This window comes from Emydura macquarii, unplaced genomic scaffold (assembly GCF_026122565.2).
Source record: "Emydura macquarii macquarii isolate MOO-44397 ecotype Brisbane River unplaced genomic scaffold, CSIRO-AGI_Emac_v2 contig_1253, whole genome shotgun sequence".
Lineage (NCBI taxonomy): Eukaryota > Metazoa > Chordata > Testudines > Chelidae > Emydura > Emydura macquarii.
This window is the reverse complement of record NW_027131390.1, coordinates 58,348,554-58,375,772: the sequence shown is the minus strand read 5'-3', so window position 1 is coordinate 58,375,772 and position 27,219 is coordinate 58,348,554. Positions and strand designations below refer to the sequence as shown.

Sequence of the window (27,219 nt, the reverse complement as noted above, 5' to 3'; positions counted from 1 at the left end):
GTCAACTGCCGCAGAATCCCGGAGGTAAGTGTAGACAGGGTCTCAGACACCTTCGCTGCCTCGCTATTCACTGAAGGATTCAGTTCAAATTTGCCCCCCTTCTTTCTAAAACTCTCCATGGACTTGTTCCTTGCTTGTCTCATAGGCCTCCTTTTTCCACTCTCCTCCTGCTCCTCTAGAATGGCTCTCCTCTGTCCCTTCACACCAACGGTGAGTGAAGTTGTGCAAGAGTCTCCTTCTCTGCATCTTCTGGCATCTGGAGCTGAGTTCCTGTCTTCCGCCCCTCACTAATTCTCCAACTACTTTCCAATCTAATTTGAAGATATATATCACACTCCTTACCCAGAGGACTTATTTTTCTGTCCATCTGATAGATTTAATTTTCGAGCTGTAAAAGCAACATTACACTCTAAGCCATTTTAAGAAGAGACATTGTCGGAAAGATGCTATATGAAATAGAGCTTTATTCCAAAGTACTCTAAGCACACACATACGTTCACTTTTCATACACATTAGCCACCACCGACAGAAAACGTACAAGAAACTAATATGATGGAAGTTGACTTAAAAAGATAAAATGACTAGTCTTAAATCACACAGTATTGAAATCTGTTTCAAAAGCCACAATGAAAACCAGCTGGGAGCCATGTGTAAAATATAATGGTACATGCCTTCAGGGAAGGAAGTAAGATATTGAATGATTAAGTTTAGGAAAGTATATAATGTAGTATATCATTCCGGGAGTGAGCTGGATTAGTTGTCATAAGCTTAGGTTTTGTGGTCTTTTTAAAATCTGAAGTAAAAAATTATTGGGGGGATAGGGGGTCACTGCTCTGTTTTACAGGTAGCTGCTCTCCATTTCCACGAAGATGATTTTGGATGAGAAAATTGGCTTCAGGTGATGTAGGTTCCCAGAGAAACAAACCAAACTGGACAAACTCCATTTAACTACAGTTCTCCACCAGCACACTATTCATTTTTGGCTGGATTCAATATCTCATTAACGTTCATTTCCACCCCTATCCTCTTCTCCCCATCTAGAGCAAAAGATGACAAAATGGCCAGTCATTAAGGGAACATGTACTCTCTCACTCCTCAATAAGACAATTGAATAAGTATATGCGTGTGTTGCATTTTGCATTGAATGTCTGCCAGCTAGCTAAAGGTTAACAAAGCTTACTTTGTGAAAAACAGGTTTTGTTGCCTATATAACTGTCACAACTGATTAGAAACAGGAACCACATTTCTACATGATTTGTATCATCAAAACCCCAAATTCTTTGTTTCACAATGTGGTTCAATTGTTTCCTTCTTAGCAAAGACAATGAGTCCGTGAGATCATTACTTCTAACACATTCTCCCAGAAACTGCTAACATTAATATTAGGTGTGTCCCCCCCACCCATCCTCAGAGCCATCACTGTCGCTGCTCCATAAAATTACTTTCCCAAAAGCGAAGACAAGACATTTTCTAACTACAGGTTCTCTCTCTGCAGAGATTATATTGCCAGAAGTGACACAGAGCAGCTGGATGCTCTTAGGGTGGCTTACCCTGGGCCATATCAGTTCCCATAAAGCTACTGGAAATGAAGTCAGAGGCAGCAAAGATTCTGTAGACCTTACTTTCTCTTTTCTGAGGGGAAAGAATACCCACTTTTGCAAGAGATCTAACACTTCCTGGGTGAGGAAACAACCCTGACCCGGAATTTATTATACTATCCTAGACAACCAAGAAATTGTAGTTGCATCAAGAACTCTTATGATACCGTTAATGAAAAGTTTTAGTCTACTTCGGAGCAATGAAACCTTAATCTTAGAGAGAGAAGAGAGATTACCAGAGATTTACAAAACAGTGGCAGGTATACTTAGACCAGTTATATATTGCATCCACTACAGACATTTGGGCCCGATCCTACACCCATTAAAGTCAATGGGATTTTCTCACTGACTTCACTGACAGCAGTACCAGGTCCTTCATGTGACTTTCAATTCACCACTTAACACATTAAGCATCCACTTCAGAACAGTTACTTTCCTTGGCCCTGATCCAAAACTCACTGAAGTCATTGAATTCCGTGGGCTTTGGATTTGTCTCATAATCATTATTTGCAAGACTTAACTTTGAAATCAAAGGATTCCCATGCTGCTCTGTCAGTGACCCCATACTCTCACACTTCACAATCAGGGTGTTCTACTTCCCAAGGCTGGGATAAATCCTCAGCATGCTAGCATTTACTCTAACCAGCCAGCCAAAAGTCATGCCTAGAAAGATGTACGATCTAGCTGTATTATATTAATCCATTGGAGAAACTTATAGATCTATATACACACAGCTCTGTATTTACAGATCTTTATTGCAAAGAGTCAGCTTAATATATTGTATTGTACAAGAATAAAACAGAAGACACTGCAGTAAACAAAACTACACACAGGTTTCCAGTCTGAAGGTCACACTGGCAAAAGCATTAATTAGACAGAATTTCTGTGCTGAGACACTTTACAGGCTTCTAGGAATGTCTGCATGAGAAACTATAACAGAAGTTACAATTTGCACCTGTGCTCATTTTTCCTTTTAAAGTAGTGGTTGTTAGACTTTTTTTTTTTTTTTTTGTGCCTTGCAAAATATACTCATTAAGAAAAATATTGCAGCACCAGTTGCAGCCTCAAATGAAGTATTTTCTTTGGGTTCATTCACATGACTGTGATTTCACACCTTGACACTATAAAGCTGTGTTAAAGACTGTGGCTTAGTTCTGTTGCTTTTCTTGGATTATACAGTATCCTAAGGTAAAAACTCAGAAAAATCCAAACTGTTATTAAAAAAGAAAAAGTATCTATGAAGTGATGACAAATTGCAGACTACAGGTGTTAGATTACATTTTGACTTCAGGCGGGTTTAATATATTTTGGTTTCCTTTTACAATTGCTCCTAGCAGGTACTGTTATGGGTAAGGGATTTTAAAAAAAATGCGGTGTTCAATAAAAGAAGACCATGTCAAAAGAAATCAATATGAGCGTGCAAAATGGTAGGAAGTCTGACATGGATATATATGTTCACTTTCATCTAGTTTTAGTCTGAGCTTCCTTTAATATTGTAACCAAAATGCTAGTGGCATTTCTCGTGTATTGTTTTTTTTAAATGCAGTTTAATAATTGCTTCACAAGAGTAAACACCAGTACCAAAGATAATCATACAATTTGTGATATATAATGCAACTCATTTTATCAGGGCCCAAATAAATCTTTATGGGTTAGTTGGTTACAATGATCTTTAAACCAACAGCCCTAATTCTTCTTTGCAGCTGCAAAGAGTCAGCAGCTAATTTGAAAAATAAATAAATAACACAGCCACTCAGCCCTTCTATATTGCTTTTAATCCAGGACATATTCACTCTCTGAGCTAGATCGAGAGGGAAAAATGGGTTCCAAAAGGAACCCAAACTCAAGTGCAAGCCCAGTTTCTAGATGGGAATGAGGAACCAGTTGAGTGTGATTCATTTCAACAGCTTTCCAGCATACATTCCATATGCTTCCTTTTGCTTTATGACAGTCATGTTGCTTAAGGGCAAGAAATAAACAGTGATAGGAAAAAAATGGCAAGAGACAGAACAAACACCAAGCTTCTGAAACAAGGGATCAATCCTGCATTCATTGTGCACCCAACAGTTTCCAGTGCACAAGAAATGCAGGACTGAGCTATCCTGGTGTTCTTAATTTTTTTTATTAGTGAAGCAACAAACTTTAATTGCATTTATAAATAAGGGAGACAAAGGAATGAGCTGTTCCATCCTTCTTAAAAAAATATGAGTTGGAAAAAAAATCTAGTAGTGTACTGTATTTGCCATCACATCAGAAGTGATAAGTGTAAAGAGTTAGCAAAATTCAATTAATCTTGTTGACTTAAAAAAAAAAAAAAAAAAAAAAAAAGGTGTACTCTCCCTTCCTAGCATTCACTGCTCCCATTAATGCTAATAGGGGCTTAGCATGCATCAAAGAGCAAATACACCACAAAACATTTTTAAAAGCTATCATCACTGGAGATAAAATATAAATTACAGCCTGATTACACTGCGCTGCTAAGAGGCTACATGTGTGATATGACTCACAGTGACAACTGGGGATGACCAGATAACATTTGGACAGGTCTATGGTTACTATAAAAAACATCTGGGCATGGGAATTTTTTTTAAACATAGAATTACTGTCTGCACAGTTGTTTGAAGAATGTTTACAAATCAGTCTTAAAAAGAGAAAAATTTCTGCCATTACTTTACCACAATCATGACCTTATTTTCCAATAATGCGTAGCTTATTTCCCCTTCCTGATTTAGGTTAATAGACAGCACGTGGCTGCACAAGAGTTTCTATTTTACCAGTGTAACGTTTTAAAAAAAAAAAAATTACAACCTTGAAAATGCAAAGTAATTCCTGGGTGTCTGGAAGGGGTGACTTTTCATCTCTAACACTAACTAAACTCTTCACACAAAAACACAGAGAAAACTTTCATTACTGTGCAGTGCACTGATTTTATAGTAGTATAGCATAAATGAGCTCATGCTGATGATCACTTGATTAGTTCGGAATTTCCTCTCTCTTTCTGGTTTAAGCCAGAACCTTATGTTTATTGTATTATAGTTTTATGTGAAAGAGAATACACTCCTCTTCAATATCTATCTGTGCTCTGATAATTGTATAAACAACATTGTTTACCCAACAGGTGGAGCCATCACATGACTACTGTGTAGATACTATTTTAAAAAAGACTACATTCACTCCAGCTTCTGCTGGTGAAAACCAGGATGCAGGGTCTCTGACATTAGAAAGGCCTTACTATGGACATGGGTTGTAGCACAGGGTGGCTGCAAACTCTCATCTGAAAGAGGGGGTGAAGGAATCTGCCCAAAAAGTGGGCAACACAGACAGGGGATGCAGTATGGCCATTGCAGCTGGGGGATGCACTTTGTTCTCTGCGCGTGTCTCAGCCGGCAAGGCTCTGATGGATCCCTGAAGCAGCGAAGGCAGCCCACTACCTATTGTCATTCATGAAGGGATTGAAAGGTGAAAACGCTGCCTTACTCTGCCATCAGTAATGAATCACCCCCAAAATACAGGAGCTATCCTCAGCACATGGAGGTACACATACTCATTTTCCACCAGGCGGAATGACTAGCCCAACAGATGACCACTCTAAATACCTAAGCCTCTTGAGTCTGAAAACCTGGGCTGGAAACCTCTGAGGTGACAGCTTCCTATCAAGATTTCTGGCATTTCCTGCTTCAGATTAGATTGCAAATATTCTGAGAACAGCCTGGCAGAGCCTACACCCAAAGTGGTGAGAAGAAATGAGAAGAAAACAGGGGAAGGGAACATTACTGCTCTCTTCTGTCCACTTCATGTATTTCTGGGATGCCCATCATCACAGCGTCTACATTGCCATAAATGTCTGGCTTGGGTTTCTTCTGATCTCTGGCAAAGCAGGACTTCCACAATAAAGGCCTCTTCACTGAGAATGGCCCATCTCTGGCTCTTGGGAACTGCATTCTGGGCACTATTGACTGCCAGCTAATGCACAAGTAGCTGACAAATGGAGAGGCTGCTTCAGAGGCATCCAGACACCATCTCATTGAGGGCCATAACAATTCTAGATTAAGGCCATGAGCTGGCTCCAGAAGCTAACAGGACATCAGTAGAGGATGCAAACTCTGAGTGGGGTGGTTCTGGGGTTGTTTTCCTGCTCAGGAGGCAAGCTGCTGCATTTTGTGTAAGCTGTAGTGACTGTGTCAACCCACTCTCAGACACAGAGAGAGGGAGCTGCAATAGTCTAATGTAGTCTGAAGGTGAAAAATGCTTAGATTGCTGGAGCCAGAACCAACTTCAAGAGAAGAATCAATGTTTCCTGACTAGCTGGAGGTGGACAATGACATTTTGGGGCACTACCGTACTTAGAGTCCTGCTTTTTCCCTCTGAATTCGGTTAGGGTGCAGTTCAAGTTTTTGGCAAAGATTTGGGTTTGTTCTTATTTTATCCAAAACAATTCACCAGTTCCTAATTGAAAGCTGGCAAAACAGCACATTGAATAACAGCCATTTTTTCAGTCATCATCATCCAAAAATGAATCTAAACTTTTGACATATTTTTGGTACTTTCTGTATCTTGAAAAGTTACCACTCTAAGCATTTTCTTCTTTATTCCAAACACCATAAAGGATTTGCCTTTAGTCTGGGGGAGATCTTTCCTGCCAAATTCCAGCCTAGAGCAAAGTTTAAGGTCAAGTTATAAACCCCATAACTATGGTGGCACAAATGGCGCCACTATAATCATGTAGTTTTCCAGCTACTTAGATTAAGAAGAGGGTTTCGAATTATTTAAAGGGAGGATATGTTTGGATTAGACATTTTATTCTGGCGGGTAATTATTTGTCCCATCAAACTGTTTTAGTCCTCACACATGACTATTTGGGGTTCCAAGCATATCCAACTGTTCTGTTAATTTTTACAATAGGGGCAGTCAGAAGAACCTGACTGTTATGGTTAGTGAAAATAGTAGATTTGTACTGATAAAACACTATTCAGCATGTTTTTTGCTTTCTAGATGTAACCACCAATGCACTTAATAACAGGACTTGAGCAAACTGTGCTGTGTGAATCAAACACATAAAAGTAGAAATATTCCTTTTTTTAGAACGCAAGTCTGAAACACCGCATTATATACAACCGTCATGCTAAAAGGCAAAATAGCCAGCATTACCACACACCCAACTGGCATAATATGCTTTATTATACCCTTAGCTTAAAACTGGGTAAATAAAGTCAAATGATCAAAGTGCTGTGTTCTCCGCAGACCATGTGACAGAACACAGTAGGTTTTTGGGAATTATATCAAAGATCCTTTGTCTTTGTGTTTCACTCTTGAAAAGGTGTGGAAGTCTTGAACACAGGGGAAGATTATCTGATTTTGCTAGTCTTGTTTCAATTGCCATTTTTCCCTGGACACTAATTATGACTAATACTAGTTTTCCTATGGCTGATGGTGGGATGTTGTAAATTGCAGGCTGTAAGGAAAAGTTTCCTACATTGTTTGCACTTGTGCGATACTGGCAGTACACGTGTCTTCTATTCAGAAAACTAGGCAAAAATGGAGATGAAAAATAAAATGCACTTAATTTCTTTTCGATTAAAAAATCCAAACAATTCAGTGTCAATGTGGATGGCTGATGCAAAGACAGGGTGATGTATTCAAAGGCCATGATAGCAGAGAAATGATGATCTTGTGGTTAAAGCACTGGACTGGGACTCCTGAGATTTGGGTTCAATTCCAAGCTCTCCCACAGACTTCCTGGGCAAGTCACTTCATCTGTGGGCTTCAGTTCCCAGCCTATACAATAGAGCTACTAATTACTTCACACAGGAGTTAATTCAGGGAAGGCCTGTGTCATGCAGGAGGTCAGACTACATGATCACAATGCTTCCTTCTGGCTTTATAATCTAAGAAATCACTAGTGGTTAGAACTAAAGACCGGGAGTTGACACCTCTGAGTTCTATTCTAACTGATTCATCTGAAGAAGATAGCTGACCCTTCTGTGCCTCAGTTTACTTAATTCATGTGATATCATCTATATTACAGGGGTATAGTGAGGTTTAAAGTAGGTTTGCAGAGATCCCTGTAAGATGAGCATCAGATTTGCACTATACATGCAAGATCCCTTATTTATATCATTTTGTACCACCAAGAAATGGAAGTTTATGGCAAGAGGATCTACTATTCTATTGTGCTACCCCTATAAATCCTGTTAGCATTTATAAGGGTTGTATGCCTGTACTGATGGAAGAACAAACCCCCAAATGAGAAGCAATGTAGTTTATAAAAGGAACTGAATCTACACGTCTTCCCTATCTCAGAATCCAATAAAGCTTACGATTTCTATGCCATAGGGAAGTCCTTCGGTCCATGCAGCACTGATAATCAGTTTGCTTAGAAATACTGATGAAATTAGGAAGTTACTTAAAACATCTTCAGCCCTGCAACTTCTCAGAGTTAAATGCATATGTTGCTGTTACTTGCCCCCGGGAAAAGTATGTATCTTGGAACCTGTGGACTGGTTCTGTTGCATTTCACCATGACTTTGTTCCATCTCCCACGAAAATCAGTTAGACTGTGAATCAAAATGACCATAATCAGCTGCAACATGCCATGGAAGGGATCATCTTCTCCCATTATTTTCCCTTATCCCTCCTATAAGCGTGAAACAGGAAATCTGCAGCCTTGTTCTACTTTAGGCAACCCATGCATTTATAGGCAGAATCCAACAGAGCCCTGCTATATAGAGAGAGGTATGGGTCCTAATTCTGATCTCATTTACACTAGGGTAAATCAGGAATAACTCCACTTAAGTCAGGGGTGTTTCACTGGTGTAAAGCCAGTGTGAGAACAGAATCAGGCCTATAGAGTGGCATCGAGAGGTTTTCTCCAAGCAAATGAGCAAAGAAGCCAGGCAAAGGAATGAATCAAAACCAGGGGGAAACTGTAGTTTTAAAAACAATAGCACTCCTTTCAGCAAAGGAAAAGCTCGAAGTGCATGATAAGTGGCTGAAGACATAATCACATCAAGATCTAGAGACAAAAAAAGACTCTTGACTGACTGAAATATAAATTAACCTGGCCCTGCTACAAAAGCTTCCAGGGGAGAGTAGAGTAGTCATTGTCATGAAGAGATCCAGAGACCCAAACCAGTTTGCCTCAGACTAGTACTGCAGCAGTTAACTCACATGCAATCTCACATGAGGAACACACACACTTTGGAAGTTGAGAGTTGGAGAAAAAACCATTATAGTTTCCAACTGACTTTTCCATGCAGCCTTCCTCCCCAAATGAGCAGATGGTTTACAGTTCGTCAGGGTCAGAAAATGCCCTTGTGGCTTGCTTCCTGCCTGCCTGCCTGCCTTTGTAGCTTATCTAGATCTTATCAAGATACACAGTCGAAAATAATTAGAGAAGCTAAGTACAGAAATTAGGGAAACTAAATACAAACCAAGACCCATTTTGCACTTGTAAGGATTAACACACAAATCAGTGTTCAAAGCACATTGGGCCTGAGTTTGAGAGGGGCTGAGTGACCCTTTTACTGCAATCATTGGGAACTGCGGTGCTTAGCACCTGGGAAAGTCAGACCAATTATTTTTAATATACTCATGTCTACCGAGGTACCACAACAATGCCCAATTTATGTAATGTACTTGGAAGAAATCTGACTCTGGTTAGACTGTTTTCTAAAACTCTGGACCTCAGACTGCTACTTTACCTCGCTTATCAACTAAATGAAAGGCCCAATTCTGTAGTCTATACTCCTTATTAACTCATGGAAAGCTTCCACTGAAGTCAATGGGAGTTTTGCCTGAATAAGAAATGCAGAACCTAGCCCTAAGCCCCTTAATGACGAATCTCATAATAAAATAACCTTTTTTGCATCTGCAATACCTGGCTACAGAAAAGCTCACTCAAAAGGGTTCCAAGTGTGCAAAATATTGTTCAAAAAGCTTCAGATGCAAGAAAATTATTAGTATACTTCCAATGCCCCATAATGGAGCAAAGCAAAAAGTCTGAGCTAATGGAAGAAAGAGGTTGTGAGATTAAAATCTGAAAACCATATTGGTTCTTCTCGTTCTGAACTAAGGACAATACTTTCTACAGGAAATCTCTGAGGTCAACCAGCAATTAACTGAAAGGCTCTGATTGAATATGCTATTGACTGCTCTCACATCAGACAGCTTCCTGTTTATTATACCTTATGGGCTGTCTAGGTGCCAAGACATTAAACTGTCAATAATCTATTAATACTGAACTACTCCCTCCTCCTCCTCTGCCCGTATGCAAATGATCTCAGGGTAAGGAAATGTACTAAAAAGATGCAAATTTTAAAAAGAATGGAAATTATTTCTTTAGGTTATTTCTTTATTTTGTTCTGTCTTAAATGTACAGCAATGTTAATAAACAATATGCTATACAGTCTATAAATACACAGAAAAATGTATTAAAAAATCACAGATATCATTGGGACCATACCCTGAAATCTGGTTTTCCTTTCCAAGCCATCTTAAACAGTCTAAGTTAAATTTAATTAACAATTTACAATGAGGAGACAGAAGTTATTTAAAGAGAGGCCTACAGGTCCTTAACATTCAGTGTCTGGGAAACAGTTGTATGTAAAAAAAAGTTTTAATGAATTTAATAGAGAAAAGCACTTTAATTAAATGCTGTCAAAGAGGATTGTATTAATGACTGCACACAAAGGAATTTAAAGCAAGCCAAGTATATTTAGCAAATAGGAACTGGGCTTTTGAAGGCTGTAACTATTTATGTTTCCGCAGTTGCAATGCATCTAGAAGATCTCCGTGCCAAATGAAACCAGTTATGTTATTAGATATGATTTTATTTATTATGGATTATTAAAATTTCAAATGCCACAGGGAAAACATTTATTTCAATTCCAAAATGAAGCAACAAAAATATTTCCTGCTTGTTCAGAATGAGGAAAATATGAGAGGAAATAAATAATAAATAATAATAATAACTTAGCACTTAACTAGTGAAGTGCTGTCCGTACGCATCTTTTAAGGGACACATTAAATCTTGAAATGTTAGCATGTCAGCTGATTTCTTACACAACTGGATAGATCCACAGTTCTAACTGCAGTATCTCATAATGCAAAGGAAATAGAGGAACTAATTCATACCGTCTTTACAACCATATTTACGTTATATTAACACAGTGAATTTTTGTAATATGTTGAATATCTGAAAGCCAAAAGCTGTAGCAAATAGGTATCAGGTTTTCCTGAAAGCATGAAGGAATCCAGGCTGTCATATTTTTCTACATCTGAAACAAGGTCAGAAAGGCTGAAATTTTCAAACCCAACTAGGAGATTTAGCCACCCAACTCCCAATAAAATCAGTGACAGCTGTGCGGCTAAATCACCTAGTTATGTTAGTACAATTTCAGACTACTTCTGAAGAACACCCCTCAGTCTGGATGAAATTTGGGACAGGGATGAAGAAGTTCTGTCTCTTTCTATTAGCCCCTATATTCTGGATTCAAGAGAAACACATAATACACATGGGGATACAACCCGAAATCCCCATGGGTGTCAAAATGATTTTCTACCATGTTGATGCAAATGTAATTATCAAAGATATGGCCCTTGGGTTATTCAGAATAAACCATTGGAAACTGGGGTGTCTTTTGGTCTTATGTGAATGACAGACCTATGACTGGTCTACACTGGCAGTGAAATTCGGCAGCAGTCGACAGGAGATATGCAAGCTATGTAGAGTAGTTTGCGTATCTCCCATCGACTTCCTAACTTCTACATAGCACGGTGTCCCCACTACGCTGTGCCGAAGGGAAATGCCCTCCCATTGACACAGCGTTAATCTTTTTGCGGGGTGGATTAATGTCATCGACTTCCGGACCAATTGAGTGGGTCTCCACTGCCGCTCAGTTGATCCCGACGAATCGATCTGGTGGCGTGGACAGTGCTGCCATGAGTGAAGACATACCCTCAGTCTATGAAATCCAAACAAATGTGATGATTTACTGCATCTTTCTTGCCAAACGAGTGAGTGTGTTTGTGTGTTTTCTTTCTGTTTTTCCAGAAATGGCAAGTGATTTTGGATGCTCACATTTTTGGATGCCTAACCTGAGACACCTTATAAAGGTGTGTTTTTTTTCAGAGGGTGGGTGTTGAGCTTTTCCAAAAACTAGGCTCCTTTTAAGGTATCTCAGAAACCAAAAACTGAGGCACTCCAAATTGATAGTCACTTTAAAAAATGTAGGCCACATTATATTCACATACACACACACCACATTATATTTATACACACACAAAAACTTATAATTCAAAACATGAGGAAGAGGAGTGGAAAGCATTTGAAAAGAGGCAGAGGCTGGGCACCTACCTTCTTTCAGGATTATAAAATGATGGAGAAAGAAATGGAGACTTCCAGCTTTCTAAATAAATTATCTAATTATTTTTTAAGTCTTTTATTAAAGTCATGTGTTTGATCTGGGTTTATAATGTAGCCTTTGTTGTTCTGCACCAAGGATCTAGCAGGCAGCCTCACTTTTCTGTCTGTGCTAAGATATTTTTTGGAATATTCTTTGAAAGTGAAGTGTAAGCGAAAGTAAGTGTAGATGAATGTGAGAAAAAAATATGTGCCACTGTACTTCTATAGATATTCTATGTGAGAACTGTGTATGTACAAAATCCAGTTCCAATTTTGATATGTACATATAAAAAAGAAAAGAAAAAAAGAAACCCTATATAAACATTGTATACACTAGCAGAAAGTCTCCCCCTGCAATGTGTGAATATCTGTGTATGAGCCACCATCAAGGAAATAGCAGCCTTACTCCATGGAGAGGAAGGATGGCCCAGTGATTATAGCACGAGCCTGGAACTCTGGAAAAGTAGGTTCAATTCCCTGCTGCATCACATGTATGTACTCTTGACTATCTCTCTGTTCCCCACCTGCAAAACTGGGATGACAGCACTTCCCTATCCCCTAGGGGTGCTGTGAGGATACGAGATACACAGCATTAGATGGATAATCAAACAAGAGTGGGCTTCAGTGGCTGTATAAGGAAGCTGCGATTGTCACGAGAGGAGAGGGACGCCAGACATCTGACTCCACTTCAGAAGTTCTACTAGCCAACAGCTGGCTGACAAGGGTCAATAGGGACGTGCCTTGACCAGATGGAATCTGTTTCATACCAGGAGAGGTGATGGATGTCCTTTTCTCTCTTCCCCAATGTCTATGTTGAATACCATTTCCCTGCCCACACTAATTTGTGTATCTTTACATTGCAGAAGAGGCCAGCTTCACTGGGATTGGCAAAGGAACACTGTATCTGTATGAAGCTTTACTCTCTTACTCCCATTTGAAAGCTCAGGTTAATAAGGCCAGTGTCCTAGAAGTATCCACCACACTAGTTAAGAGTGAATTTAATGGTTATGCTTGTGGCCACTTTCACACATCCTCCAACTACTGCATCATTTAGAATAAAATGGCCGTCTGTGTTTAAGGGAGCCCCAGGACTGGGGTCATGTATTTATGTGCCTATAAACAGAGACAATGGCAGCCATTTCATCCATTTGGCCACCACGACAAAGGGGTGCATGGATCCATGGAAAGGCTTAGTCCTGTCAATGTAGAACACAAGAGTTCTGCCGCTGAGAGCATGGAAACGCCTTTCTTCGTTGGAGTTGTGGGGCTTCAGGAAGAAGACTGGTAGAAAAATTACCCAGTGGACGTGGAATTGTGATATCACCTTTGGCAGGAATGCCAGATGATGGCATAGCTGGACCTTGTCCTTGTAGAATACTGTGTAAGGGGGTTCAGTGGTCAGAGCCTTGATCTCCAAGACTGGCCTCGCCGAAGTAATTGCCATCAAGAATGCAACTTTCCAGGATAGGTGCATAAGAAAGCAGGATGCCAAGTGCTCAGAGGGGAGCCCAATGAGCATGGATAGGACCAGGTTGAGGTCCCATTGAGGAACTGGGTCCCATACTGGTGGAAAGAGCCTCTCCAGGCCTTTGAGGAATCTGGCTGACAGCTCATGCGAGAAGACCGTTACGCCCCATATAGGGGGGTGAAAAGCCGATATGGCCACTAGGTATACCTAATTGATGACAAAGCCAACCCTTGTTGATTTAGGTGGAGCAGGTAATCCAAAATGGCTTGGATGGGCGATTTAGTCAGAGAGATATTCCGATGAGATGCTCAGCAGGGGTAGCGTTTCCACTTGGCTAGGTACGCCACTCTTGTGGAAGGTTTTCTGCTTCCCAACAGGACCTGTTGGACCCGTGTGGAGCAGGCATGTTCTTCTAGGCTTAGCCAGAGCATCCACAGTGTCAGATGCAGGGAGACTAGGTTCGGATGAAGCAGTCGGCCATGGTCCTGCGAGATGAGGTCCGATTGGGTTTGGAGTGCCCAAGGAGCAGGGGGTGGGGGGAGGAAAGGATAACAGATCTAGAAGCATCCTGAACCAGTGCTGACCTGGCCAACCTGGGGCTATCAGGATGACCCATGCCTTGTCCCTCTTGATCCTTATGAGGACCTCGTGTACAAGTGATATTGGTGGAAAGGCATACATGAGGTCACCCACCCAAGTCAGAAGAAAAGCGTTGGAAAGCAAGCATTGTCGAGCCCTTATAGGGAGCTTCCTGTTCCGCCTGGTGGCAAGGTGATCCATTCAGGGAGTGCCCCACCTCAGGAAGATCAATTCAATGACTTCTGAGTGCAAGGACCACTTGTGGTGAGAGAAAAAGGATCTGCTAAGGCAATCTCCCAACATATTCCTGACCCCCAGAAGGTGCACAGATTTCAGGCGGATATTGTGATCACAGAGAAGCCCCATAGACATAGGGCCTCTTGACAAAGGACTGGGGACCTGGCTCCCCCTTGTCTATTGATGTAATACATTGAGGCTATATTGTCTGTCAGTACTTGAACCACCCTGCCAGCCAACTAGAGAAGGAACACCTTGCAGGCCAGCCGGATCATCCTGAGCTCCCTGACATTTATGTGCAGAGTCAGCTCTTCTCTGGTCCAGAGGCCGTGGTTCTGGAGGTTACCGAGATGGGCCCCCCACCCTAGGTCTGAAGCATCTGAGGCCAGTGACAAAGTTGGCTGTGGGGCCAAAAATGGCACCTCTCTCAATACATGATGCGGTTTTGTCCACCACAACAGGAAGATAAGTATCAGTTGAGGGATTGTGAGGATCATGTCCAGATGGTGTCTGCTTGGTGAGTACACCGTTGCCAGCCACAGCTGTAGAGGTCTGCTGGACCATGTAGGTGCAGGCTGCCATGTGACCCAGCAGCCTGAGACACACTTTCACTGTGGTGAGAGGGTGGGCTGATACACGGGCTATGAGTTCCGATATGACCTGGTCTCTGGAAGGAGTGCTCTGGACTGGACAGAGTCCAGGATGCCCCAAAGAAGTCTATCCTCTGAACTGGTATGAGCATTGATTTCTATTAGTTTATTAACAGGCCCAGCACTTCCAGGTGGCCTGGACAAGTTCGATGCTGTGTTGGACCTGCGACCTCAAATGCCCTTGATGAGCTAGTTGTCCAGGTAAGGGAAGACCTGTATGCCCAGACGTCTGAGAAGGGCCACAACTACTGCCAAACATTTGGTAAACACTTGTGGCATGGTTGATAGGCCAAGGGGAAGCATTGCAAAGTGGTAATGCTGCTTCCCAACCACGAAGAGAAGGAAATGTCTGTGGCCCGGAAATATGAAAGTAAGCGTCTTTCAAGTCGAGGGTGGCATACAAGGCCCAGATCCAGGGAGGGAATGATGGAGGTTCAAGAGACCATATGGAACTTCAACTTCTTGAGATATCTGTTGAGGCCATGCAGGTCCAGGATGCCCCTTTGGGGCCATTCAGGTCCATAAAGCCCCTTTTGCCTTTGGGATCAGAAAATTACAATAGTAAAACCCACTCTCTCTTGGGGAACTTCCTCCATGGCGCCCACCCACAGGAGGGCTTGTACCTCCTGGGCAAGAAGTTGCTCATGAAAAGAGTTCCTGAAGAGGGACAGGGTTGTGGGGGTGGGGGTTGGAGTCATCCTCTCTGGCCGGGTTAGTCCCTTCTGGGGCTATTGTGGGGACCCTCTTCCTGTCCGACTCAGCATCCAGGTCTGGTATCGGGTGAGCAGCTGCCGATGATCTTGGCATTGAGGTTTTGGAGAGAGGAAACCCTCATGGGTTCCAAAACTGCCACAGTGCAGGCCACTGCCCTTGAAGCCAGAACGCCATCTGAGGTGTCATGGGGAAGCCCACAGCCACAGTAGAAGTCTGCCCTTTGGGCAGGGTCACCTCCTCCCCCTCTGAGTCCAAGGTGTTGTTCCCTGGGCACCATGGGAGTGCTGATGCCATTTTCCTCTCCCCGCTGTGCCGGAAGTGTCGGTGCTCTGGTGCCAGGGAGCGGTGTCGGGAGCCTGGGTGCCACATCTCTAGTGATCAGCTTTTATCTTTAGGCTTTCTGTATGGGCTTGGCGACCAGTGGCAGGATTCCAGGAATATGTGCCAGGACTCTGGGGACCGGTGCTGGGACTTTGGCTACCAATGATGTTCTGGAGACTGGGGCAGTCATTCTAAGGACTGATGCCGTAGGTTCGGAGACTGGTGATGAGAGCCCAATCTTCCACGGTGCAGCTCCAGGGACCGCTGGCATGGGTCTGGGGACCGCTGGTGGGACGGAGACCGACGTCTCGGCATTGGGGATCATTGTGGGAGTCTCATTGCAGGCTTGCCTCTGGATGGCCCCATGGTTGGCAGTGCTGATTCCTGGTCCCAGTGTGGAGGCCTTCCATTCCAAGGTATCGGGGGCATGGGGATTGCTAAGAGGTCTTTTACTGATTGGAATGCCTCTGGTGTAGTCTGCACCGTAAGGTGCTGGGGCCCCTTGCCACTCCCAGGAGTCAACGGTGGGTTTAGGGTAGGACTTGAAACCCGGACACCCCAAAGGACACCCCAAGGTCACCCCAAAGTCCGGTGGGGACAGGAAGTCCTACCCAGGTCTCACCTGATCTCCTGCCCGTTTCTTATCCTTCAGTGCAGGCAAGCGCCCCCATTCAGTATGCGTCTTCTTTGGTCTTTTCTTTGGCTGCAGAGATGTTGATCAGTACCGGGAGGAAGTTGGTTCTGGGAGGCCAATCTGCACCGAAGCCGACATACTCGATGCCGAGTCCGACCAGCTTGGTTCCAATGCCAGTCTAAGTGCCAACTCCATCAGAAGCGCCTTCAGTCTGATGTCCTGATCTTTCTTGGTGTGAGGTCTGAACCCTTTATGGATTCTGCACCTTTCCCGCACGTGAGCCTCTCCCAAACACTTCAGGCAGCTCTGGTGCAGGTTGTTAACTGGCATAGGCTTCTTACACGAAGCGCACAGTTTAAAGCCCAGAGACCAGGGCATGCCCCGTCCCTGGGCCACATTCGTTCATCTACACTGTCTCTAAATGCACTAACACTTAACAAGTAACTGAACTATTTACACTATGAAACTATGAGAACAACCACTGGAGTTGGAAGAGCCTGCAGTAGCAAGAGAACATTCCAGCACCATCACAGATGGTAAGAAGGAACTGAGAGGGGGGGAGGGGCGCCGGCAGCACCCTATATAGCAGCACATAAGTGCATGACCCCAGGGGGTGCTAAAGCTGGCCATACAGATACCACTAGAGGAAAAATTTCCGGCACTGGTGCATATGATGCACACACACACCTAATATGGAATGGACATGAGCAAGCACTCGAAGAAGAACAGACACAAAACTGAGCAGAGCAGCTTTAAGGGAACATACCGTTTGGACCAGTGCTGTCAGTCTCTTGTTTCTCTGAGTATTAAATTCATCCACAAACACATTTTAATGGGGCTTATATTACTTGTATCCTGTATACTGTTTAGAAGCATAACTATGACGAGCAGGTGATATAAAATGTTGGTATTGACCTCCCTGCTTCTTCCCCGCTTACATCTGCCACCTCACTTGACACACCGGCCCCAGTTCTCCTACACTGATGTGCAACTGACTGAAAACTCCCAGTCCACCAGCTGACATAGAGCGGGCTTTACAATTTACGTATATCAATTAAATATCTAAAGGTACAAGGTCATTTGACTAGGTGAGCACTGCTTCTAGGGAGACCACTTTGAAGAGACAGAACTTACAACCACAGAAATGACAGAACTATACAGCCTAGTTGCTCTCCCCTTTCTAGGGTTAAATAAAATAAATTAATTTCAGAACTGAAGCAGTTTCCCTTTAATTGCAAGTGTGCTTTTACTGTCATTATAAGGGGAGCTGCAGACTTCAACTTAATAAAAATCAGCAGCACTTTTCAGCCACATTAGATATCCACACTAAACAGAAACAGCTGAGAAGGCGCAGTAGGTAGGTTTGGCTATAACAGTAAAAACTCAGTGGCTTTCCACTGCAATTGTAATAACTATCAATCATAAGAAATTCTATCGGATACCTCAGAGTCTAATATAAGGGGCCCATTGTCTGTTATGTGTTGCTTGTTGGCTTTGTCAAAATGCACGCAAGCCTCACTGGGGCAATGTTTCTGAGCTACTGTAGACTGTCAGAAAAATGCTCTAATGGTGCTCATCAAAAGGTGAAGTGGTCAAACATTCATTAAGATGTAAAACCACAGTGCACAGCCACAATTTTTTCCAAGTAGGGAGGTTCTGATTCCTGAAGAGTTGAGTAACAGAGCTGTATAAGAACTCCAGAGAGTATGCAGTCAAGAGAAAAAAAACAGTATTGCTTTGAGGGTTCCAAGCTTTCCAACCACCCTTTCATTTACACACACATGTAGCTTTCCATGTAAACAAGGCCACAATGTCTAAAGCAGTCACCCAGTTTATACACCCAGTTTTACATACCCAGGTGTTTTGCATACCCCCAAAAACATAGATGAGTGTTGCAGTAGAAGGGATTTTGCTGCACTGCTGGCTTTCTGCCACAAGGGGCCATTGTGCAGATCGGGCAGCAGACATGCCCAGTCTCTCTCTGGAAGACTTGAGTCCAAATCTCACTGGTTTTTCTGCCAGAACATTTTTTAAACTTCTTTGCCACCGAGACAGATTCCAAGGGGGTTATTGTAAAAGAGGGTCCAGTGTGGGGGCTATATGGCCAGTTCCCCCTCTCCACAACATGGCGCTTAGCCAGAATGAAAAGAAGCCAAGACAATGGTGCAAGCTCCCACTTTCCTGCTGCAGCTGCAGCTCTTCAAGAGAAGTGAGGTGCTGCTGATATGGGGAAAGCACCAGTTGTTTTGTTCCATAGCTGCTCTGATGGAGGATATGGTTTCATACCGGGGGAAGAAATGACCCAATTTCTCAAAGACACTCCACACGCTGGGGCAGTGGGAACAAAGAGGGACTCAGTAGCGGATGGGGACACACCCAAGAGGCCCTACATGATTTTATAAAACCCCAATCCTCCCCAACTGCCAGAGGAGAGAGAAACATATTAAGATATACTAGCATTTGCAAATATAGGTCTCCCATAGGGTGACTTTTTCTGATTTTAACTGTATCATTTTAACACTGCAGTGATACAAAACTTGCCTTTATTTACCATATACACATTTTTCAAAGTGTTTTGGATTTTTTTAGGTTGAAAGATGGTACAGAAATGGAAGCTAATGCATACACACAAACACAAAACTCCAGGTCACATTCAGTGGTTAGACATTGTTTCCCAACCTGACAGATTAAGATTTGACACACATTTTTCCCCCTAGCTCAAGGTCAAATAGCACATAAATACACCAAGTTCTCAACATAAATATGCCAGCTCAAATCAAGTTTATAAGCTTTCAAAGACTGGTTCAAATACAACTACACTACGAATACAGTACAACCTGGTCAAGTGCACCCAGGCTTGCTGGGTAAAGCCTGTTTTATCCATCTGGCCTCATTCCCATTTTGAGCAGGGACTGACGAGTAGAGGTGACATTTCTGGTATGCTTTGGGGAGGTAGGAAGAGGCTGAAGCTAACACAGGAACAAGAGACTATATTCATGCAAAGGAGTGGAGTGGAGGCACAAAGTGTCTGGGTAAAATTATAAGCACAAATGGCACAGAGTTAGTTTGGGATGGGAAAGTGGCTTTTGCCTAAGTTGCCAACTATGTGAAGACCACTGTCCTTCCCAGCTGAATACATGGACACAATGAGTGTGCAGATCATGGTGCAGGGATTCTGCATGCTCTTTTCCATGATGGAACAATATTGCCTTGTTTTCTTCCTACCTACTGTTGACTCAGAGTTACTAAACAGTAGTATTTTTAAGTGGAGGAATTTTACATCAGGTTCTCTCTTTTTCTTCTAATCTGCATATCGTATGTATTGATTGGCCTGTGTATGCTGGTGTTAGTGCCATTTAAAAGCTGTTTCACTAGGCTGCAGTACTGGGGTGCTGATTCCCTTCATCACTTCTATAAAAAGAATACGAGATTAGGGTTTCATGGATAGCCACCTCCTTGGCCTTTACCCATTTTCATGGTGACTCATGTTCTGATGTTTTATATTCCCTTGTAATTTCTAAAGGATTTGTTCTATGCCATCTCCCACAAAATGGCAAAATGATCTCCTTTACTTTTGTGATGCATTTTTTCCTGGGTATTTGAGAAGAGACTGCAATGTTTTCAGTGCTCCAAACAACAGACCAATACTAAAAGGCAGCTTTCCACTATACCTGGGGTTTTTAACTAAGATTACCCCAAAATGTATGATCTGAAATACTATAAATTGCCAGATTTGTCTAAATCAAAGCTCCTGGAGAAGAAGAAAGATATCCTTAAACAAAATAATTTGACGAAAGTAGCAGTGTATCAGGAAGAATATGACATACATTCATGTTTCTTCTTTAAAGACAATGTTTGACTACACTTAAATCAATATGTATCTATGAGCTTGAGCAGATCTGTTTGACAGCTTATGCAAAAAATGAAATGCAAGGTTTACTTGCTCTTCGAATAGCAGGTGCTTTGCTGCAGCAGTGGCTCATTACTTTAGGGAACTAGTTTATCCATCCTGACACTCTAGAGACAACAGCTTGATTCATCATTCTCCCAACTGAGTCAGGTTTCTCTGCCCCAGCAATTAACAATGAATTAGCCCTATATTAAAGCACCAGGCTAGAAGATTGCTCTCTGGAATGGTCACCTGGGGGAGGGCAGAAAGGAGAGAAATGTGATTTACTGTGTCCCAGTGTGTCTGTAATGAACCCCCAGATTTCAGAGTGGGCAAGCTTCTCTAGTCATTGGTTAGCTTGAATGTTATGGAAGGGTAGCTGTGTGTGCTTTCATAGGACAGAGATTAACCCAGGAGCAATGGTTTTAAAGGCTTATGGGAGCTAAGTGAAATATAGGGTAGGAGGAATAACCCCCCAACCCAGAGGCATGGCAAGCAGAACACCTTGCAGCCACTATATGGCCCTGATAATTGCGGTGACCTGTCAGAAAAATGGCCACTGTGCATGTAATTTATCCAGTAGATCTACATAGTTATGGTCTTCCTGGCCTTTTCCTTAGCTCCCAACTGAACTCTACGCTGCCATATCACAAGGCTCCATGGGGCCTACAGTTTATGGGCTCTTTGGTATAAACATGCTTCCCATGAAATCAAGTGTGTTAGTGAGAATTTCTTCTGCAAGTAACTTCCACCTTAGCACTGTTCACTTGAGGAACAGGAAAGCAGGAAAGAATCCAATGGCAGAGAGGAAAAAACCAGAAATGTCAGCCATCTCCTGGTGGTCAGGGACTGCTGCCGCCTCCTCAAAGGAGATAATGCATCTAACTGTGGCAATAATCCTTTTAAAATATCAAGAGCCAAATTCTTCACTCATTTACTCTGCTGTAGAGCTGAAGTAACACAATCCAGGGGATTTACATTGATACTGCAGAGCAGAAGTCAGCCACCAGTGACCACTGGTATCTAATCCCTGAACTACACAGGAGTTTTGATATTCTGAAGTCAACACGTAAATGAGACAGAACCCAGTGCAAAGGAACCATCACAGTCTCCAACTTACTCCAACTAGCCAAGGAACTGGATTTAAAGGGTTGCTTTTTTAAAAACTTTTGTCTGTTTATTGACTTCTGCCCAGGTATAAGTCCCCAGATGGGTTTCACTGCATAGGGGCACAAGCTCCAGGAAGAGGAACTTCAACGTATTTCCTCCACACTATTTAAAAAGAGGGCGTACAGTTTGCCCTCATTCCATTACCCCAAAAAAGCAGCAGAGGAATCGATCTAGAAGCCCCAGATGCGGGGTGGGGAGGGATCTGCTGGAAGCCAGAAGGCATGAAGGGCCTGTTCCTGGATGGAGGGGAAGTGCTAGGCAATGACATGAGGCTCTCATCCTCAGGTTTCCTTTTAGTTTGGCACTCGGCCTGGGCAGCAAGGGACCAAACCCAATCTCAGACTCTTTTTACCAAGTGGCAATACTGTTGCTAGAATAATTGCACCACACGTCAATTCTTGAACATGAATGACTGCCACACAGCAAATCTACATTTTTTTTTTTTTAAAAGGAAGATGGAAGAAAATGAAACAAACTGGAGATATCAAAATGGCTACCCACCACCTTCCTTTGGGAGCCTTGTCAGCAATTAAGACTTTTAGAGCTTTGCATGTCTTGCATTTACAACACTGTCACTTGTTGCAGTGTTTACTGATCATCACCTTGGCAGCAAGGCTGAGTGGTAACAACTTACATTTACATAGCACCTTTCGACTCGAAGACCCCCAAAGCAGAGTACTTCGGTAGCAATAGATATAGGATTATTTTACCCACTGCTAAAATGCAGCCAACTCAAAATTGAAATGGGGCAGGCATTCTGCACCAGCAACTGCTTCTAGGAGGAAATGAGACTAGCTTTCACAACTGACACTACTGAGGGAATTTTAGATAGGCAGAATGTAATTACTCCAGCTGGAGTTTCGCCAGGATTCCTGGGGCTGGAACCCTACCCTTATGTAAAGTGTCACAGAATTTCCAATGACCCCAAAAGCGAGGACCTCAGCTTTACATCTCTGATACTAGCTGTCATTGATTGTTCAGAGCTAATTGCCTACTAATGACCCGCACAGCAAAGCTAAAATCAAACCTTGCTGTTGAACATGACTTGAATAGCAGAGACTGAAAATATCATTTAGAATAAACCAAAAATCACTCTGTCCAGAGTTTCTTTTGACAGTAGGGGACAGGAGGACGCTAAGCCTTCTGTGTTTTGTACTGGTAGCATGCCGTTCAGAAAACAACTGGGAATTTTGGATGGGCAAACAAAGTCCTTTAAAATGCAACATCCCCAAAACACAAACCTAATGTATCAACCTTATCCCAGAGTCTCCAGAGTTTTGCTATATGCAGTTGCCAGCTGGTTCCATTTATTTTTCTTCATTTTTCATATTTTGACTATAATAAATAATTAATCCATGGCTTTGTAACTTGCTGACAAATACAAACGCATCATATTGCAATGCAGCATAACATGTCACTCAGATGCGACACCTTGCACTATGCAAAAAAAGTGATTTGCAGAAGAGTTTTGAAAGTAGGCTAAATTATCAAGGTCACTGGTTAAAGCTAGAGCCAGCTCAGGGAAAAATTATCTTGAACCGTCCCTTTCATCAGGTCCTTAAATCTGTTGTTAGTACCAGGGCTTGGTTTTTCCAATTATAACAGTTTCCTTTGTGTATCTAACACAAGTAAGAGCTACACAACGTTGGTAGCCTTCCAGCACAACTGTTATTTTTTCTTAAAAGAGAGAATGCTCTGATAAATGCAAACTCTTCTAGCTTTGTTGAGTATTGTTATTTATACAGTGCCAGAGGTGAACGTGGTCCATTACAAACATGTAAGAAGACATTTCTTTGCTCCCAATAGCTTACAATCTGCAGAGGGGTGGGGTGCCAATGCACCCTGGCCCTCTGGTGCTGGGCATTTAGGGCACTTTTTGCAGATGTGAGATTTGAGAATTTGAATCCTGGTTGGTAAAAACTTTTCCCTTTTGTTCTTATTTATATTTTGAAGAGAGGAAGATGGAGGCTGGGAATAGGAGAAAGTCAAATAAGGAGAAAGTCAAAAGTTGAAAAGATATGTGGCTGGATAGGGCAAAAATTGACCAGGGAGAAGGGAAGTTGTTTAGAAAGGAAGGGGGCAGAATTCAAAGGAGAGAGAATGAAGTGGGGAAAAGCCTGCACAGGAACAGAGGTAGAGAACACAGACTGAATAGACAGGCTGGGGATTAGAGTGATGAACAAAGCAGTTCTAGAAAAGAGCAGAGAATCAAATAACCGAGGAGAAGGTAAAACTGAAAGTAGAAACAATGAAGCTGAAAGACAGGAGGAAAGTGAGAAAAGAAGGAGCATCAGAAAAATGAGAGCGTTTAATAGTCTGGAAATCAGAAAAGGAGTTACAAGGTGGACTTGAATGAATGATGAAGTCCTCTTAACAATTAGTAGTCAGAAAGGAAATTCAGAGAGAAAAAAATTGTTAACCTCTTCAGTGATGTCTAGACCAAGAAAGTCGACTGAGATGGTGTGCAGGTAATCAAGCAAAAGAGGTTAACGAGATGACTCAAGAGGCAGCAGAATCAGAAAAGTTGAAGTGGAAATTCAAGATGCCCAGGATAAAATTAACAGATTGGGTTCATAAGAAGAAAGAGTCAACCATCAGTATCAGTCAAAATGGAGGAAGGGGAGGCTGCAACAGTAGACCATGCTACTTAGAGGGAGATGAAGTGAAGAGCTGGGTGGAGTGGACTTCAATAGAAGCACAGGAACAGCAAGTGAAGGGCTGAAACCCACCCAAGGTAGAAAAGTTTTGGTTGACAATACCAATTTCCCTTTCACACAGATCCAGGACCTGGTGGTTATCTTTGACTCTGCCTGGTTACCTCACATTCAGGCTAGACCAAAGTTTGTCACTTCTTCCTCCATTATTTCTAAGATGTGATCCTTCCTTTTAGCACAGTCAGTAAGAACTCTCATCCAAGCCACACCTTGATCATTGTAATCTCCTCCTCTCTGGTTCGCCTGGACATTCACGTTGCCCTCTTCTAATCCACACAAAAGGCAGGTGTCAAGATCATCTCCCTTCTTTTTCTGTGCATGTATGTGCCTATTTACCAGTAGAACATCTCATTTCACAAAGAACAACCGAGACAAGGCTAATATAAAATTGCAAAGAATCAAAATCTAGGACATGAGTCAAGAATGGAGCCTACAAATATTCAGATATCACTGAGAAGGTTCTGAAATGAAGCTCTGCTTTCAAGGAAATGTTCACCCTGCCCATTTTTTGAACACATCAAATTTCAGTGAATACTCACGTTGCAGATATTTCCAGAGCAGAGCTTCTCCAAATGTTTTAGACTACTTCACAAGGGACAAACCCACTCATAGACCATGTCTCCTCCCAACACCCCATATTTCCTGCAGTATTATTTGTCTCTTTCTAATGATGGATCCTCCCAGCATTTTTGGACAGTAGAGCATAGTTTGAGAATCCCTTTCAGAAGCTGTGAGAACTTTGTGGGTTAAGCGCATCTACTCAAGTTCCCTGTCCCCTTTCCTCCCTCTAGCTACACACACACACACATGCACACACTATGAGAAATTTGTTCTCAGTTTCTGGAGAAACATACTTTGGGTTATAACTCAGAGCCATAACTCTAAATCACAAAAATTTAGATTAGGTAGATCCCAAAATACCACAAGGTCTTCTACCTATTGAGTCTTACCTTCACTTATTGCCAGCATCAGTAGTTTGTTTTCACCTCTTCTTTGGTAACCCAACACACACACACACACACACACACACACTCTCTCTTACTCTCTACAGTATGTACACAAAATGCTCTGAGAACTTGGAGTCCTGGTCTGTATTCTGCCTTGCAGACAAAGATTAAAATTGGTGCTTCTCAACCTGAAAGCCAGAGGGAAGCTGGAACCAGTTGCTCCTTTCTGCCTCTAACAGCTGTTGCAACACAAAGAACCACTGGAAGGGAGGTTAGTGCTCTGACCTGCACAGGCTCAGAAGTGAGCTGGACGATGTGCTGCATGCGCTCACTGTGGTGATGCCTGGATTCTTCCTCGTAGATCACGTCTCTCTCATGCTGGGGAAGGTTCAGGAAGCGGCGGATGGTGCAGAGGTTTTCCCAGAGGGTGCGGTTTTCTGGGCTTGGGTTCTCTTTCCAACGGAGCAGCTCACACAGCCAACCCTGCACCAAAAGGGTTAGAGTAGTTAGCTTGCCAAGCACTGATGAGGCAGCTGTGAAATGAACGTCAGCTATATTGCAGACTTTGCTGAAGCACTGTCTCAAGTTCTGCTGTCTTGATCTGACACAGAAGCCCCTCTAATTTCCAGCTGCCCTTTGGTGACACCAATCTGTTTTACTACTAGTACTTTCTGTGAAGGGAAGAAACAACAATGGTCAACAGAGCTCTGCTGTAACTAGGAATTTCAATTTCTTGTTGATTATCCCAGTCACACACATCACACAGAACTAGAGGCTCAGATTTAACTCAGTTTAACTGTGGAAAACCTGTGTTGCAATAAATCAGCAGTTCTTAACCTTTTCCCGAGCAGGACATCCCTCCCACTTAGCAATACAGCAAGGGGAGGTTGGTTGTGACCCCTGACATCTGCTAGTGACCAGCTCAGAAGTTCTGACCCTGCACGATAAATGAAAACTTTTGAAAAATAATACCAACAAGTAAAAATCCTTTGAGTTAGCTGTTGCTACATAACATCCACTACCCTAATTCGGATCCCAAATAATACTTGCCAGGTGTAAATAATCAAATGCCTATTTAATATAGGAAGATATAGCCTTATAGAAAAGTCCTATAGAATAAAACAAAGAGGCTCTTTAGGAATTACTCCAAAGATCTATGGACAATGATATCTGTTGAAGAGATTTCTAAACCAACCCGTAGAGTGTAACTCTAGATAATGATATCCCTGTTATATACTTCTGTAGGTTAGCTTGAAATTCTACAGAAAAGTTAGCACTCCATTAAATACCATAGGACTTTTCCATAAGCGCCAACAGGCAAAGATTATTGGAGAGTGAAAATAGTGCACTCCAAGAAAGGAGCTGACTTCAGAACATGAAGACTACCACAGGGCAAAACAACAAGACTTATTAATGGCATCACACACCTGGCTCCATGTGTGCATTGAGCATGGCTGTCTGTGAACTTGGGCCCTGTGCAGGTTAAATATAACTGCACCTGCAAGGATCTGAAAGTTGGCTCAGTGCACACCTGCAGGCAGAAGTCTCCTACTTAGCACTGAGGATATGATTTCTTTCTTGTGCCTGCACGAGAGAAGATGCAATGAAAATGATGGAGTACATGAAACCAATGCTGGGATGCTGTCAACGCGGCTTACTGACTCTTGTCAAAATATTTTACCTAGTAGCTTTATAACCTAATGACTTCCAAGCTACAACTTGGCATTTAGACACCATTTTGACAGGCACCTTAAAATACCTAAATGATGGACAGATCGATGTTAAACGTAGAGAACAGGAAGTTGCCCAAGTTGTACATTTCCAATGTAACCAAAGAAAGCTTAATAGGCAGGTTCATTAGAGGCTCATACAATCCCTCCTAAAAAAGAAAGATTT

The 27,219-nt window shown here is 42.4% G+C and overlaps 1 protein-coding gene across 3 annotated transcripts in view; it reads right to left on the bottom strand.

Annotated features, from left to right (window-relative positions):
• Positions 1–27,219, bottom strand: part of SATB2 (SATB homeobox 2) — a 150,230-nt gene that overhangs the window by 8,762 nt on the left and 114,249 nt on the right. For all 3 annotated transcript variants that reach the window (XM_067548963.1, XM_067548961.1, XM_067548962.1), the window contains one exon: positions 25,609–25,806. In XM_067548963.1, coding sequence (XP_067405064.1) covers positions 25,609–25,806 — 198 coding nt within the window. The remainder of the gene's footprint in view (positions 1–25,608; positions 25,807–27,219) is intronic.